General features: G+C 46.8%; 1 protein-coding gene across 2 annotated transcripts in view; it reads right to left on the bottom strand.

The window, feature by feature from the left end:
- Positions 1–16,236, bottom strand: part of SPAG17 (sperm associated antigen 17) — a 289,254-nt gene that overhangs the window by 186,765 nt on the left and 86,253 nt on the right. For both annotated transcript variants that reach the window (XM_029577979.1, XM_029577980.1), the window contains 3 exons: positions 15,387–15,500; positions 11,885–12,035; positions 941–1,177 (listed from right to left, as the gene is read on the bottom strand). In XM_029577979.1, coding sequence (XP_029433839.1) covers positions 941–1,177; positions 11,885–12,035; positions 15,387–15,500 — 502 coding nt within the window. The remainder of the gene's footprint in view (positions 1–940; positions 1,178–11,884; positions 12,036–15,386; positions 15,501–16,236) is intronic.

The raw sequence follows: 16,236 nt of genomic DNA, 5'->3' as shown, positions 1-16,236 counted from the left end.
CTATATATCTCCTACTGTAAGAGGAGTACTTTCAACTCAAGGAGGGGTTTTTTTTTGGGGGGGGGGGGGCGGTGTTACATTGGTCTGCCCTTGTAACCCCATGCCCCCCCCCCAAAACCCACCCTAAGATGAAAGTGCCCCTCTTACATTGGGAGATATATATAGAGTGTCTGTCTCTCTCCCCCCCCCCCCCCCCCATGGTCATTTGTGCAAGTATGCGCGTAAAGGATGCACACATATACGTGGCAGGGACATTTTAAATGATGCGCTTACTTATCATGCATGTATTTGCACGCATGATATAAAAGTAAGCGCATCTTTGCTCACTTGCCCAATACGCGTGTTTATGGGCGCACATACGCTCCTTTTAAAATGTACCTGCCTGTTATCATGGTTGCTGTATGTGGCTTCCAAAGGTCCTCCCCTGCTGCTCCCTACACTCAGAATGGGTCTCAGCCAGTGTCCAGTGTACACTCTCCCCATTTAACTAAATCTGGGGATAAGATACAGGCTGGAAGGACTCACAAAGCAGGTGCAGGAGGAGTTGTGTGCATTGTGTGTGCTGCCAAAGCGTGTCCCAGCTATCCATACCCTGCCTGCTGCCCATTGATTACCACACTCCAAAGCTCACGCTGTAGCTAGGAAGGGGCATTCATGATTACACATGTTGTCAGAAAGGAGCTTCTACACATTTAAGAACCACCGCTGGTGTATCTTGTTGCTGTAAGGTGCTGAGAGCAGAGCCCAGGTACTGGTCAGGATATGAGCATCAGGCAGTAGCGACTTTTCCATGGCACACGTAGGGAAATGCTGCCCTATGTGATATTTCAGGCATGCTGACAAAGGATCAAGAGCCTGAGCTAAGAATTAAATACAGATTGCCTACAGAGAAGCAAACTAACCATTCTGAAAGAGTAATGAGAAACTTGTCAGAAGTTACCTGAGGCTAGAAGTTGCTCCAGAGCATGATGCATTTCCACGCTACTCACTTTCATCGACTCTTTGGCAAATCTGTCTGGATTATCCCACGGTATAGGCTTTTGTTTTTTTCTCCTCCCCCCTCCTCTCACATTCTTTGTATCCTCCAGCTCATCAAGTTCATTGAGGTCTGTGAGGTTCAAACTTTCAAAAGTGAACACTCTGAAGATCCTTTCCACTTCAGCCCAACTCAATAATTCTATGAGAGAAGAAAGACAGTATCATTTTAGTCAAACTATAAAAAGAAACTCTTCAAACTGTAATTGTGTATACTCAGTGTTGAGCAATAATATTCCTAATGAAACATAGAAACATAGAAACATAGAAATGACGGCAGAAGAAGACCAAACGGCCCATCCAGTCTGCCCAGCAAGCTTCACACATTTTTTCTCTCATACTTATGTTTCTTTTAGCTCTTGGTTCTATTTCCCTTCCTCCCCCACCATTAATGTAGAGAGCAGTGATGGAGCTGCTCTCTACATTAATGGTCTATTACAAAATAACCTCTCAATATAAAAATAAACACAGCACACTAGCAAGGAAGTGGGAAAAGCAACATTTTTATTCTGCATCAGGAGAATTTTCAAAGGAGTTATTTTCGAAAGCCATTTACCCATATTAAATACACCTAACATGAGTAAAACCTATTGATAATTCAATGGCATACATTCTAGCAATTTTCAAAAGCCCACTTACAGGGGTAAAGTGCATTTACACGCTTAAAACCCCATTTTAAGCGTGTATATGCTTTTGAAAATCATGCCCTATGAATATATTCTTTTGACATAAGAGTTTATGCCCATGCACAATTTGCACATGTATTATGTCATCAACAGTTTGCAGGTTAACTTTCATGGCTTTGGTGAGCCACATTAATAAGCAAGAAAACCAGATTTTCATCTCCCTAACACACAAAATAAGTCTTTGGACCTTGAAACCAACCACCACCGTGACTTCTAAACATAACTGAAGGCCGTTGGGTCCTGAATTCCCCCATCAGCTGGCCCCCTGAAACACAAATGAGAGCCTCCACACTTTTTCCCCCAAGCCTCTCCCTCCTCCAGGTGGTCAAAAAATCCCTCTGGGCAGCCTATCCCCCTTCCACCACCAAAGTAAAAAAAAAAAAAAAAAAGGAAGAAAAAGTATGCTTTGGCATGCAGGTCAGGAGATGAGCAGGGTCAGTTTGGATGTAGTGCCACTGCCAGCAGGAGAGAAACTTTCTCCCTCCTCCTGGTGGAAATTCTGCAGAGGGAAAGAAATTGGCTTATGGGGGCCTGAAGAGATTTTTTTTTTTTTGACCTGGGAATGGGATGGATGCCCAGATTTTTTTTTTTTCTTTGAGGGCGAGTGGTGTGTTTATGAGCTGGGAGGACCTTCAGTTCTTCTTTGAAAAGGGAACTAGAGGGCCTCTTCACTTGTTAGGTCGCCTGCTGCCCGTGTTCCCCAGCCACGTTTCTCAGGGACAGTTAACACAGGCTGGAGCGGACAGCACAGAATGTAGCAGTGTTAAAATTGATATGTTTCATTTAACCCCTCCCATTTTTAATGGCACAAAAGTTAGAAAGGAGAGGGAAACAATAATTCTCCCAAAAATTAAATTTAAATTTTTTTTTTAGGAAAACTAATAATCTTTTGAGAAGAGACAGTACAAGGACAAAGTGCCTATATTTTAATCCACTGCCTCTCGCCCGCAATGGGACATGATTGACCATTCGAATTTTGAGGACTAGGCAAGTTCTGTTTCTTGACCCGTCTCGTGTAAGGTGGGGCATTACCCTTGTAATAAATGTTCCGTTTGTGAACAATCTTTTCCTGGAGAAATTCTTCCTTTTTTTTTTTTTGGAGGAGGAGGTAGTTTCCATTTACGAGCACGTATGGATTGTTCCTCCGTAGGGGTGATATATGAGACTTGGTGTCCATGTCTACTTTTGTATGTAGGCAAGACAAAATGTTGTTGGCGTACGCGTTTGATTGAACACCGCCGTGCGATTATGAGAAGTCGGCTGGAAGCTCCTTTGGTTCAACATTGTCTTACAAAACAACATTGTTTCTCGGATTTAGTATTTACGGTAATAGAACAAACTAAACACGTCTCGCGTGGAGGTGATTTTAAAAATTATTTGTTCCAACGAGAACAAAAGTGGATTTATTATTTTGACACTGTTGTGCCTAGAGGATTGAATAAAGAAATAGATTGGTCTGTTTTTTGATTTTTAGATTTCCAGTATGGTTTCTGTAAAGTGGTTTTGTTTTGATACAGTTGGTATATTGATTGACAGCTGTGATGAGCTACACTTCCGGTTACGTCAGCAACACGGGTATTTAATTTTAGGAAATGAAGGGTTGGAGGTGTAAGCGTTGTGGCGCCATTATCAGAACGGCACACCTAAAGAAGGTATGATTTGGGGTGGCGAATCTGGGTTGTAGTGTGTTAGTGGTAAATGTATAAAGGGATTGTATGGCGTTATTTGTGCTAGCTGCCATTTGAGTAGTTATTATTAAAACTTTTTCATTTTTAGGATGAGGGTATGTGAAGATATGTTGGCACCTCATTGTGATTGATTTAAAATCTATCCCCTGGTGAAGGCTTGAAGGCAGAAACATAGTCCATGTTGGGAGAATGTTTTTGTATTGCATGAGCCACAGAGGCATTCACGGAGCGGGATGCCAGTGGCCAGTAGTTGGGGTTCCACCTTCAGGCAGCAAAACACTGCACGGAGCGGCAGTAGCCACAGAGGCATTCACGGAGCGGGATGCCAGTGGCCAGTAGTTGGGGTTCCACCTTCAGGCAGCAAAACACTGCACGGAGCGGCAGTAGTCACAGAGGCATTCACGGAGCGGGATGCCAGTGGCCAGTAGTTGGGGTTCCACCTTCAGGCAGCAAAACACTGCACGGAGCGGTAGTAGCCACAGAGGCATTCACGGAGCGGGATGCCAGTGGCCAGTGGTTGGTGTTCCGCCTTCACGGAGGGCTGCCATCTCCAAAAAAAAAACAAAACAAAGAAAAAACAAACAAAGCAGGGGAGGGTAAGAGTATGGGGCAGGGGTGTGGCCTGCTTGTTGCGGTGGTTGCTACCCCTGATTGAGCTGGATGTTCACTGGGATGCGGATACGGCGCTGCTCTCTGCATTGGTGGAGGGGTGGAAGGGAGTTGGGGCCGGAGGGTGCTGGAAGCCAATAGTGACGGGTGGGAGGGAGAAAAAGGGGGGGTGGGGAATGGATAAACTGCGTGGCTTGCTGGGCAGACTAGATGGGCCGTTTGGTCTTCTTCTGCCGTCATTTCTATGTTTCTATGTTTATGTGAATGCCGGACGATTGGAGCTAAGTATTTGGCATTTTTAATGTGGGTTAAGGGTGGGGAAGATAGATGAGGAAATATTTGGTTTGTTAATAAGGATATATGATTTTTGTAATTAGCAAATGAGTAATAAAGGTATAAATATTAGCAATAAAAATATTTTACGAGGGAGACAGTAGATGATTATAATCGAGGTGCCGGTGGGGCTGATACTGTCCGAGGCCCATTGCGGGCGAGAGACAGTGGATTAAAATATAGGCACTTTGTCCTGACGCAGTCTCTTCTCAAAAGATTATTTGTTTTCTTAAACATTTTTTAAATTAATTTTTGGGAGAATTATTGTTTCCCTCTCTGTTCTTTCTAACTTTTATTATATTTGGGGAGGAGTTGCTTCTGTGCTTGTGATTTTTAATGCCACTACATTGTCACTATTGTTCTATAGCCCACGTTATCTGCCAATTCAAACACATACTATTTCACAGAGCCCAATTTATTTATTTATTTGATGAATTTTCCACTTTTTAGGCACTTCAAAGAGGATTACATTCTGGCACTGTAGGTACCAATTGACTTTAATGAGAGAACTTCCATATAAATGCAAGAAAATAGTTACATTTGTTGGTTTTGCAGAATTTTACTGATGTAAAAAAAGGCAAGAGAGAGAGTGCAGTGGTAAGGGTAGATAAATAACATGGATCAGAAGCGACAGGTGAAAGAAGAGAGTCCCGCTCGGAGTACCCTCTCTCCAAAACCCCCAGAATCGGTAGCCCGGACATCCAGCCGGTAATGCCGGACAAAAGTATGCAACGACTTCCAGGTGGCCGCCCTGCAAATCTCTTGAGGCGACACCTGAGAAGCTTCCGCCCAAGACGCTGCTTGAGAGCGAGTCGAGTGAGCTCGCAGCCCCACGGGAAGAGGTTTTCCCCGCACCAAGTATGCCGAACCAATGGCCTCCTTGAGCCAACGAGCGATAGTTGTTCGGGACGCTGCAGCTCCTTTCTTTGGTCCAGAGAACAGGACAAACAGATGATCTGTGACCCGAAACGGATTAGTGACCTCCAGATATCGGAGAAGGGATCTCCGCACGTCAAGCTTCCGTAACTCCCTCTCTTCGGTAGCAGAGGAGTCTCCGCACGCAAAAGCAGGCAACTCCACCGATTGATTCACGTGGAACGACGAGACCACTTTCGGAAGAAAGGAAGGAACCGTCCGTAAGGAAACCCCCGAATCGGAGATACGCAAGAAAGGTTCCCTACAGGACAGGGCCTGTAACTCGGAAACACGCCGTGCCGAGGCAATTGCCACCAAGAAAGCCGTTTTTAAAGTGAGATCCTTAAGAGTTGCACGTTTCAAGGGCTCAAACGGCGCCGTGCATAGAGCGGAGAGAACCCAATTGAGGTTCCAAGCCGGATAAGGAAGACGTAACGGGGGGCGAAGGTGCTTAGCCCCCCGAAGGAAACGAGCAATATCCGGGTGAAGCGCCAGAGACTTACCTCGCAAACACCCAAGCGCCGCCACTTGGACCCGTAGGGAACTGCACGCCAGACCTTTGGCCAGACCCGCCTGGAGGAACGCTAGAACATCAGAGATGGAAGCCGAAGTGGGGTCCACCCCTCGCTGCAAGCACCAGTCCTCAAAGACTACCCAGACACGGACGTAAGCCAAAGACGTTGACTGCTTCCTGGAACGCAGTAGCGTGGCCACCACCGCATCTGAATAACCTTTTCTCTTCAGTCGATTCCTCTCAAAAGCCATGCCGCGAGACAGAAGTGATCCGCATCCTCCAAAACAGACGGGGCCCTGATGGAGTAGGGCCACCATTCCCTGGAACCGAAGGGGGGCCGCTACTGCCAGTTGTACGAGGTCTGCGAACCACGGCCGGCGAGGCCACTCCGGTGCCACCAAGATCACGTTGGCCGGATGCAACTCTATGCGCCGTAGAATCTTGCCGATCATCGGCCACGGGGGAAACACGTAGAGCAGCACATCCGTCGGCCAGGGAAGCACCAACGCATCGACGCCTTCTGCCCCCCGCTCTCGACGTCGACTGTAAAATCGCGGGGCCTTCGCGTTGTGCCACGTGGCCATCAGATCCATGTGGGGCACCCCCCATGTGTCGCAAATGAGAAGAAACGCTTCGTCCCCCAGCTCCCACTCTCCGGGATCCAGACGATGACGGCTGAGATAGTCCGCCTGCACGTTGTCGACTCCCGCAATGTGAGACGCTGCGAGGTTGCTGAGATGTAGCTCCGACCAGGCCATCAAGCGCTGAGCTTCTTCTGCCACCTGGGGGCTCCGGGTCCCCCCCTGCCGGTTGATGTATGCCACGGTGGTCGCATTGTCCGACAACACTCGGACTGCCTTTCCCCGCAGCAATGGTAGAAAAGCCTGCAGGGCCAGACGGACCGCTCTGGTCTCTAGGCGATTGATAGACCACTGGGCTTGCGACACTGACCATAGGCCTTGAACTGAGCTCCCTAGGCAGACCGCTCCCCAACCGGAGAGGCTGGCATCCGTGGTCACCACTGTCCAACTGGGCACCAGGAGAGAGACTCCGGCGGAAAGATGACTGGGGTCTAGCCACCAACGCAGGCTGGACCTCGCGTGTCCCGCTAGAGGAAGCGGTAAGTGGAAGTCCTCCGAGACCGGCTTCCAGCGGGAAAGCAAGGATGACTGTAAGGGTCGCAGATGAGCGAACGCCCATGGCACCAGCGCCAGCGTGGAAGCCATAGACCCTAGGACCGTAAGATAGTCGCAGACCCGCGGCTGGCGGAGAGACAACAAGCGTTGTACCTGAGTTTGCAATTTGCTCCTCCGTTCGAGCGACAGAAACACCTTGCCCTGCTTCGTGTCGAAAAGAGCTCCCAGATATTCCAAGGTCTGCGTGGGTGTAAGGTGACTCTTGCTGAAGTTGACCACCCATCCCAGGGACTGCAACAGATGGAGGACCCTGGCCACCGCCATCCGACACTGATCCTCGGACTTCGCCCGAATCAACCAATCGTCCAGATACGGATGGACCTGGAGACCTTCTCGGCGCAATTGCGCCGCCTCCACGACCATCACCTTCGTGAAAGTACGAGGGGCCGTTGCGAGCCCAAACGGGAGCGCCCGAAACTGGTAATGCCGACCCAGAATGCAGAATCTGAGGAAGCGTTGGAACGACGGCTGGATGCCTATGTGAAGATACGCCTCCGTGAGGTCCAGGGAGGCCAGGAACTCGCCTGGCCGGACCGCGGCGATGACTGACCGGATCGTCTCCATTTTGAAGCGAGGAACGCGAAGGCATCGGTTCACCCCTTTGAGATCCAGGATTGGCCGGGACGTGCCGTCCTTCTTTGGTACGATGAAGTAAATGGAGTAACGGCCTTCGCCTTGTTGGCTGACCGGGACGGGGGAGATAGCTCCCAAGTCCTCTAAGCGGCGGATGGTGTCTAGCACCGCCACCTTCTTCTCGGGAGCCTTGCAGGGTGACACAAGGAACTTGTCCACTGGAATGCGAGCAAAATCTAACGAGTAGCCGTGTCTTATCACGGTGAGGACCCACTGGTCCGACGTTATTCCGGCCCATCTCTCATAAAACGACAGCAACCGCGCCCCGACGTTGGGAACGGCGTGCTGAGGCGTGCTGAGGCTGCGTGCTGAGGCTGCGGCGGGAGAAGGGCCAACCCCCTTTCATTGTGAAGATTTGGGCGCCGTGATGGCCAGGGCACCCCCTGGTCTGCCAAAGCGCCTCCCACGAAAGGACTGCTGCTGCTGCCACTGTGGAGTACGGGATGAGGAAGATCTGAACGAGTGCCCCGACGACCTTTGAGGTCGCGCCTTCCTGGGCCCACGAAAGCGGGACCTGGCTGAAAAGGAAGGCCGCGACCTGGATCTATCTTCGGGTAACCTGAAAGCCCTATTTTCCCCCAGGGAAGCCATCAAGTCATCTAATTCCTTGCCAAACAGCAATTTACCCTTGAATGGCAGCGCCCCGAGGTGAGCCTTAGAAGAGCCATCCGCCGCCCAGTTGCGTAGCCACAGGAGGCGGCGCGCCGAGACAGACGCCACCATGGATCTAGACGAAGTGCGCAGCAGATCGTGGAGTGCATCTGCGCCATATGCTATTACCGCTTCCAACTTATCCGCTTGCGCTGCCTCGTCTGCCGAAAGATCCGCATTGGCTTGAAGGACCTGAGCCCAGCGTAAGCCAGCTCTCAAAGCGAAATTCGTACACATGGCGGCCCGAATTCCTAGCGCTGAAACCTCAAAAATCTTCTTGAGCTGTACTTCCAGCTTCCTGTCCTGAAGGTCCCGAAGGGCTGTCGCACCCGTAACCGGGATAGTAGATCTCTTCGTTACCGCCGAAACCGCCGAATCCACCTTGGGAAACTTGAGAAGGTCCAGCGCATCCTCCGGGAGCGGGTAAAGCTTGTCCATGGCCTTGCTGACCTTCAGCCCTAACTCCGGAGTGTCCCATTCACGGAACATGATGTCCGTTGAAGAAAAATGGAACGGAAAAGCAACTGCCGGACCCGTGAGGCCTAACAGGACCGGATCCATGTTCGCTTCCTGACGAACCACCGCCGGAGGGGGGTTTATTCCCAGTTCCTGGATAATGGCTGGAATTAGAGGTGGCAATTCATCCCTACGGAAGAGCCTGACCACTTTGGGATCGTCTCCTTCCACTGCCTGTGAGCCTTTTGCGACGCCGGACATAGCGGAGCCGTCCGCTCCCACATCGTCGGGTCCCTTCTGGGTCTCCTCAGGGGAATCAGCGTCGTCCTCGGGGAAGGAATCGGTGTCCGCCTCCTGTGGGACGCCACGTGGAGGCCGCTTCCCCCGCAAGGCGCCCTGGGGCCCCTCCGCGACCCCCGAAGGCTTCCTGGACCTCTTCTGCGGTGGAGCTCTGCGAGCCTCCCTCCGGCCGCGCTTGCTTTTTTTGTATTTCAGGACCTTGCGCAACAAAAGCGCAAGGTCCTCCGACAGCGAGCTCGAATCTGAGGAAAAATCAGCAGGACTCCCCGGGGACCCTGTGTCCCCCGAGGGACCCCCTCCGACCGCGACCCGCTGCGGGGAAAGCGCGGGAGGCAAGGCCGAAGGCCCTGCCGTTTCCCGCGCCATTTCGCAGCCCGTGGCCAAAATGGCCGCCACTCCCGCGCTAAGCGGGAAAAGCTCTTGGGGCTTTTCTACGGCGCCCCCCCGCGTGGAGGCGATCGCGCGGGCCGCGAACGAGCCCCCCGAGGCGCCCCAGACGACCCCTCTCCGCCCGGGATGCAGGCCGCGCACAGACTCTCGCGCGAAAGACGCGCGCCGAGCCACAGGCCCGGCAGACCGAGCCGCGAGGCATGCCGGCGAAGAGGCGCGAAAACGGGGCAGCAGGAGCGACGAAAATTAAACAAAAAAATTCGAACGGCCTCCCCCCGTCGGCGGCGCCCCCCCCACGAGCGGCGACGCGAAGCAAGAGAGAGCCGGCACAGAAATAAAAACAAACCTTTTTTTTTTTTTTTTTTTTTTTTTTTTAAACAAAAACACCTGTCGCTGTCCACGGTCCTGGAGCCCTAATCCAGCAGGGGTGAGTGAACCGGGCTCCCCGGTGTCACCCCTGACGCTGCTACTAGGCCAGCTGGGTCCTCGACCCTAGCAGCGGCCTCAACCAGGGGGGGGTGGTCCCCTCAGAACCTCACAACCCCCCTGGGAGGCAGGGCGAAAGGGACCTAAGGGACAATTTAGAAAATTACCCAAACAGAAAACACCGTAGCCTAAACTGGCCTAAAGAATAAAAAAAAAAAAAAAGAACCGACCCTGACGGAGTACCAGAACCAGGGCAGGCAGGGCTGTGACCGGACCTGCACCATCTACTGGAGACAGAGTAAGACTGAGGGGCTGTGACTGGCACAGGGGCATATATGGCTCCGCCCACAAGTTTTAGTCTGTCTCCATCTACTGGTGCGGAGTCACAACCCAGGTGTCCTGGACTGATCCTGGTACGTACAGGGAATAGTGTTTATATCAGGTCCCCTCATTGCTTTTTGACACAATATATTGCTATTGCTGTTTTATTTACTGTCATTTAATGTTTACTTTCTCAAGTTATTTGTTGAACTGCTGGTGGGTAGACTTCATCCTCTTGATACAGCTGCAGCGACACAAGGTCCATGTTGAGAGACACATTTTCCATTAACTTTCTATGTTTCATAACTTGGGTCATAAGCTTGCAATGATTACTATTTTATTGCTAGTGTTGCCAGCCACTTCACTGGTGTATTGCATGATCACGAGCGTATGAGCAGCTCTGAACCTGTTTGTTCTTTGTGACATGATTATATATTACATTTTGCATTTAAGCCTTAGCACTTTGGACAGTCCATGCAACAGCATTTTCACAGATACCTCTCTCTTATTTATATTATGTATTGGTGTGGGGTGGTTTTCCACTTTACTTTTTTGCATCAGCAAAGGTATTTTCCATTAAAATCACAAAATGAAAAAAATCAAAGGAAGTATATATATCTTTTTGAAATTCTTCTAAAAGTTAGAAAGCCTGGCTTTTGCACTTTTGCTTTGGGTGCTAATATTTTCACATATCTACAGAGTCTGGTCCATCCAAGTGAAAAAAATAATTGAAACACTGCACTATATACTGATCACAACACATGTAATTTTAGCTGCATTTAGGAAGGTGTTCTGGAAAATAAAGGAAAATTGGTTCTTACTTGCTAATTTTTGTTTCTGGAATACCACAGTTTGGTCCAGGCAAGTGGGTTTTGCATCCCTACCAGCAGATGAAGGCAGAGAACTAAACACTTTTCAGGCACTGCTATTTAACCGAGCGTGCCATCTGCAGTCCCTAGGTATTGACCTGTACCCAAGCCAATGAAGAGCCCCATGTGAAAAACAATCACTTCCTAGGGCAAACATTTTATCCTGGCTTGAGCCACAGGCCTGGCAAGATTTCCTGAGGTCCTCAGGAAGCATCTCTTCTAACCTTCTTGTATTCCATTTTTTTTTTTTTTGTCAGACTGCAGGTTTGCACCTCTACCATCTGCTTATGACAGAAAAATACTCAATACTGAGGGACTAAGGGTGGCACTCTCTGTTCAGTAGCAGTTCTCTGCCTCCATCTGCTGGTAGGGATGCAAAACCCACTTGTCTGGACTGATCTGGGGTATGAACAGGAAACATACATACACTGCACTTTCACATCTGCATGCATTATTTTCTAGGAAAATGTTACCTACACAAAAAGCAGGTTTGAAAATCTGCTGGTCCTTAGTATATGTGTCGATTTTCAAAGTGGAAGGTTTCCCTTTTGAAAATTAGTTTTAAGGTCTGTATGTGAATGTGTTTGAATGATAATTAAGGTTACTGGGCCTATAGGGACTGAGTGCTTGTGAGAGGTGAATGACAATGGTACAATAAAACCTGGAGCTATGAAGGCATACCACAAGTCTATTTAAGTCAACCATTGTCCTGTGCACTCAATATTATTTACCTTCCTGGTTTTGCATTCAAATTGCACGATACCTTTCCTAAGATGATTTTGTAAGGGGACATGTGCCATCTAATAAATACTTTTAAATTAAGAACATCAAAAATACAACTATGTAACAAAAAGCCAGTCACCATTTGAGCAATAATACATGAGTTCATGGATCCGGCCCAAGCGCTTCATCTTACTCTCAGGGGTACTCAGTGGGAGGGAAAAGAGCCGCATCAATGGCAACTTTCTTTGCATTTTCCTCTCAATGTCTGCTAGGTGACCATGTTCTTGTAACTGAAATGAGAGAAGGACAGCAGAAGTGTGATGATTTTTTAAAAGCTGAAAATATGTAAAATATGCTGTAGGGAACTGAGATTGGTTGTATTTTTCCTCTGTTTGTGCACTCAGCAGAGGGTAATTTTTCAAAGTTGGTTCTGTAGGTAAAAACAGTGTTTGACCCATGGAAACAAGCTTTTACAAAACCTGATCTGCAGGTCAAAAGTGTGCACTTAGTTTCTGTACGGTATAAAGAGATGATCTTGCGTATAGCGTTTGGCATTATGCTCATACTTTTCCTCAAAAAATAATCTGTGCACACATTAAATGGTGTAATTGTATGCAGGTAATTTTGGTGGGATCACTTTCAAATTTTGAAAACTGGTATAAAGTCTGCCCATAGAAAGTACCAACAGACTTTAAACCAAGGTGGGAAATTACAAAATGACCCCCAAAATAAAGAATTTAAAGTAGAAGTCATTCTGGATGTTGCCTTGTTTCACAAGAAAGAAGTATAGTTCTTCAATTGCGAGATTTCCTGTGAGTTCTAATCCCAGCTCTGACTGTTACTCTCTGTATGACTTTGAAATAATGACCTCACCCCATATGAGTTATTTTGCCAGTCAATAATACAATTATTATAATTTAGATGTCTAGATGGCAAGCATTTTGAGTAATTTTGAGATCTTAAATATAGCAACAGACTGGTTGAACACAGCATTACGGGTACACACTCCACACAGGAACCTCCGCTCAGCAAATAAAGCCCTCCTAACCATTCCATCAGTTAAAACAGCAAGACTGACACAAGTGAGAGAAAGAGCCCTATCACTAGCAGGACCCATAATCTGGAACTCAATGCCTCCAGAGATCAGACAACAAAGTGATCTCAAGACATTCAAGAAAAACCTAAAAACATGGCTTTTTAAACAAGCATTTTACAAAGAGACAGGAGAATAGAGAGAAATATTTCAGGAAAAGACAGAAAGGCACCGACATACAGTCCTTAGGACTATACAGTAGATTAGTCTACTAATCAATTACTATTCCCATCACAATACGGATTTAGGAAGAACCATAGCACTGAAACACTGCTTGTATCCCTTTCTGATGCCATACTAAAATCCCTTGACACCGGTCACTCTTATATTCTGGCCCTACTCGATATATCGTCTGCATTTGACACTATCAACCACATGACTCTCCTCTCCCTCCTATCACAAATTGGCATCACTGGCACCGCCTTATCCTGGATACAATCATTCCTGAAAGATAGGACATACAGTGTCAAGATGGGATACCATTCATCGAAACCTAGAAATCTTTCACAAGGTGTCCCACAAGGATCCTCCCTTTCCTCAACCCTGTTCAATGTATACCTATCTCCACTCTGTAAACTACTGAAGAAATTGGATCTGCGTCATTTCATATATGCTGACGACATCCAAATCATTATCCCAATCAAGGATTCACTTGCCAATGCCATGAAGATCTGGGAATCTGCACTTGACGAAATAAAAAACCTACTCATGGAAAACTTTCTCGCAATCAACACCAACAAGACTGAACTACTCATCATATCGCCACAAAAGAACTACATTGCAAATACGCATCAATCCCCGTCTTCAAATACAGATCACACTAATCTAAAATATGTCCGCAGCCTTGGAGTCATGATTGATAAGCATTTTACATTGAAGAATTTCATCTCGACCACCATTAAGAGTGGCTTCTTCAAGTTACATACCATGAAAAGAATCAAGCCGTTATTACACCCACAGGACTTCAGGACGGTATTACAAGCTATAGTTCTACCTAAAATCGACTATTGTAATGCAATTCTACTGGGCCTTCCGAAAAGTACAATTCAACCATTACAGATGTTGCAAAATGCTGCTGCCCGTTTAATTACTAACACTAGACGTCATGAACATATTACTCCAGCACTAATGTTCCTACATTGGCTACCAGTATCCTACAGAATTACCTTCAAAGTTCTCTCACTAATCCACAAATCAATTCACAACCAAGAGATGCAATGGTTTTCGGATCAGTTCATATTCCGCACATCCAACAGACCTATCAGAAGTATTCACCAAGCAAAATTAGATATCCATCATCAAAAAGACGTCAAACTCGTATCCACCAGAGACCGATCATTCTCCATTGCGGGTATCAATATCTGGAACAACATGCCGTTGGACCTACGGACTGAACCATGTCACAAGACATTCAAACAATACCTTAAAACTTGGTTGTTTGAACAAGCATTCACACTTTGAATCCTTTGCATACTACTAAATCATACCCCACTAGTCTCTCATTCAATTTTTTGACCTGAATGAAACTTTGGTTTTTGCCTATGACAGTTAATCTTATCCTACATAATACGTAAATACTAAGATATTATGGTTTCATAGATAATGAAGTTAGCATTATGGTTAAGAATTTTCAGTTAAATGTTTTACTGTGTTCAAACTGTTTGATGTAAAGCTGGTTGCTGAATTATTGTTTCACTGTAAACCGAGGTGATGTAAGCTATACGTACCTCGGTATATAAGAATCTATAAATAAATAAATAAATAAATAAATAAATAAATAAGTAAATAAATAAATAGTCTATGAACTCCACACCACAATAAACCATAACTATAATACTATGTGTAATAAAACTACCCGTGAAAGCACCTTGGTACAATTGGTCATGAACTACTTCGCTAAATGACTATGTCTAATGATATATTGTAACCGAACCTTTGACGGCACCTGTTAGAATGTACTATAGTACACTTTTACCTACATTAAATATGTGCCTACATGTACACCGTTGCGATGGTATTTAACTTAGCAACGGTATAGAAAAGTTTTTAAATAAATAAATAAATGTGGCTTCTCTGCATTATACAATTGATAATATTTGCTGCTATTATTCAGAAACTGATGTAGTCCATGCCAAAATAAAGCCAAGATAGCAAGCTCTCAGGCAGAGCTAACTATATGCAGGCATGACAATTTCCAAAGCAATCTAGATGCCAACATTAAAATGGTGTATTGTGCCTAGATGGCCCTCCTATGCACAGCTAAAATATGCTTCCACAGCATGCAGACTTTTAGCTGGATTGTAAGGAAGCGTCCTTGGGGAGGTGGGATACAGAGAGGGTGTTGAGGTCGGTGGGGAGCAACCTAGCTCGCACAGATAACATTTTCCAAAGCATGCATGCCATTTTGCCTTCCTTAGCCACTTGCACAAAACTGGTGCAAAGTACACAGATAAAATAAATTCTAATTAGCATGCATACTTTATGCTAGTTTTCAACAAGAAACTACCTACATCTGGTCAATAACACCAAACAAAATGTGATTTTGTACCTTTAGCTGGAATACCCTCTGAGCGATAGTGTCATGAAAATTTACTAGCTGTGGATATTTGAAAGGCTTTTGCTTTTCTTCAGTTTCTTGAAATAGGAATACATTATACAGGGTCTGCATAGAATTAAAAAAACAAGCAAGCATCAGGAAAGCTAATGGAAGATACCCTTAACATGTACATAATGAGAATGTTTTATTATTTCAAAGATAATTCAGAAAGGAACAAAGGGCAGCAACTTTCAAACAGATACGATGACTGAATTTTATTTCATTTGAACAGCTAGTGAAATGGCGGATGCCCTGACCAGCAATCCGTCCTTTACGTCATCAGTCATTCTTTAAGCCCTTGCTAAAGGAAAATTGGTTCTTACATGGCACACTGGGTTAAGCAGAGTTGCTTACCTGTAACAGGTGTTCTCCCAGGACAAGCATGATGGTAGTCCTCACATATGGGAGAATAGCAAGCTACAGGCTGAGTCATACGTATGAGGCCAAGCAGCACTGAATATGTGCAACAGGCACAACAACTGGGGTGCTGTTGGCAAGGATGAGGCAGCCTGAAATTCACAGTGGGTCGAGGTGGGACGAGTTGGGTTCCTACACTGGAAACAAATTTTTTAGGACAGACTGGCCAAAGACGGAATCCTGTCGTCCAGCCTTGTCCAGGCAGTTGTGAGAGAGCTCCATGCCGCAACCCTGCAGATGTCAGCAATCTGTACTGCACAGAAGTGTGCTACTGACGTTGCCATTGCTCTGACTGAGTGTGCCTTCACTTGTCCCTGTAGTGGAAGGCCTGCTTGCTGGGAACAAAATGTGATGCAGTCTGCCAATCAGTTTGACAGTGTTTGCA

Source organism: Rhinatrema bivittatum, chromosome 15, assembly GCF_901001135.1.
Source record: "Rhinatrema bivittatum chromosome 15, aRhiBiv1.1, whole genome shotgun sequence".
Lineage (NCBI taxonomy): Eukaryota > Metazoa > Chordata > Amphibia > Gymnophiona > Rhinatrematidae > Rhinatrema > Rhinatrema bivittatum.
The sequence above is the reverse complement of the archived record's forward strand: the minus strand, read 5'-3'. Positions and strand labels throughout refer to the sequence as shown.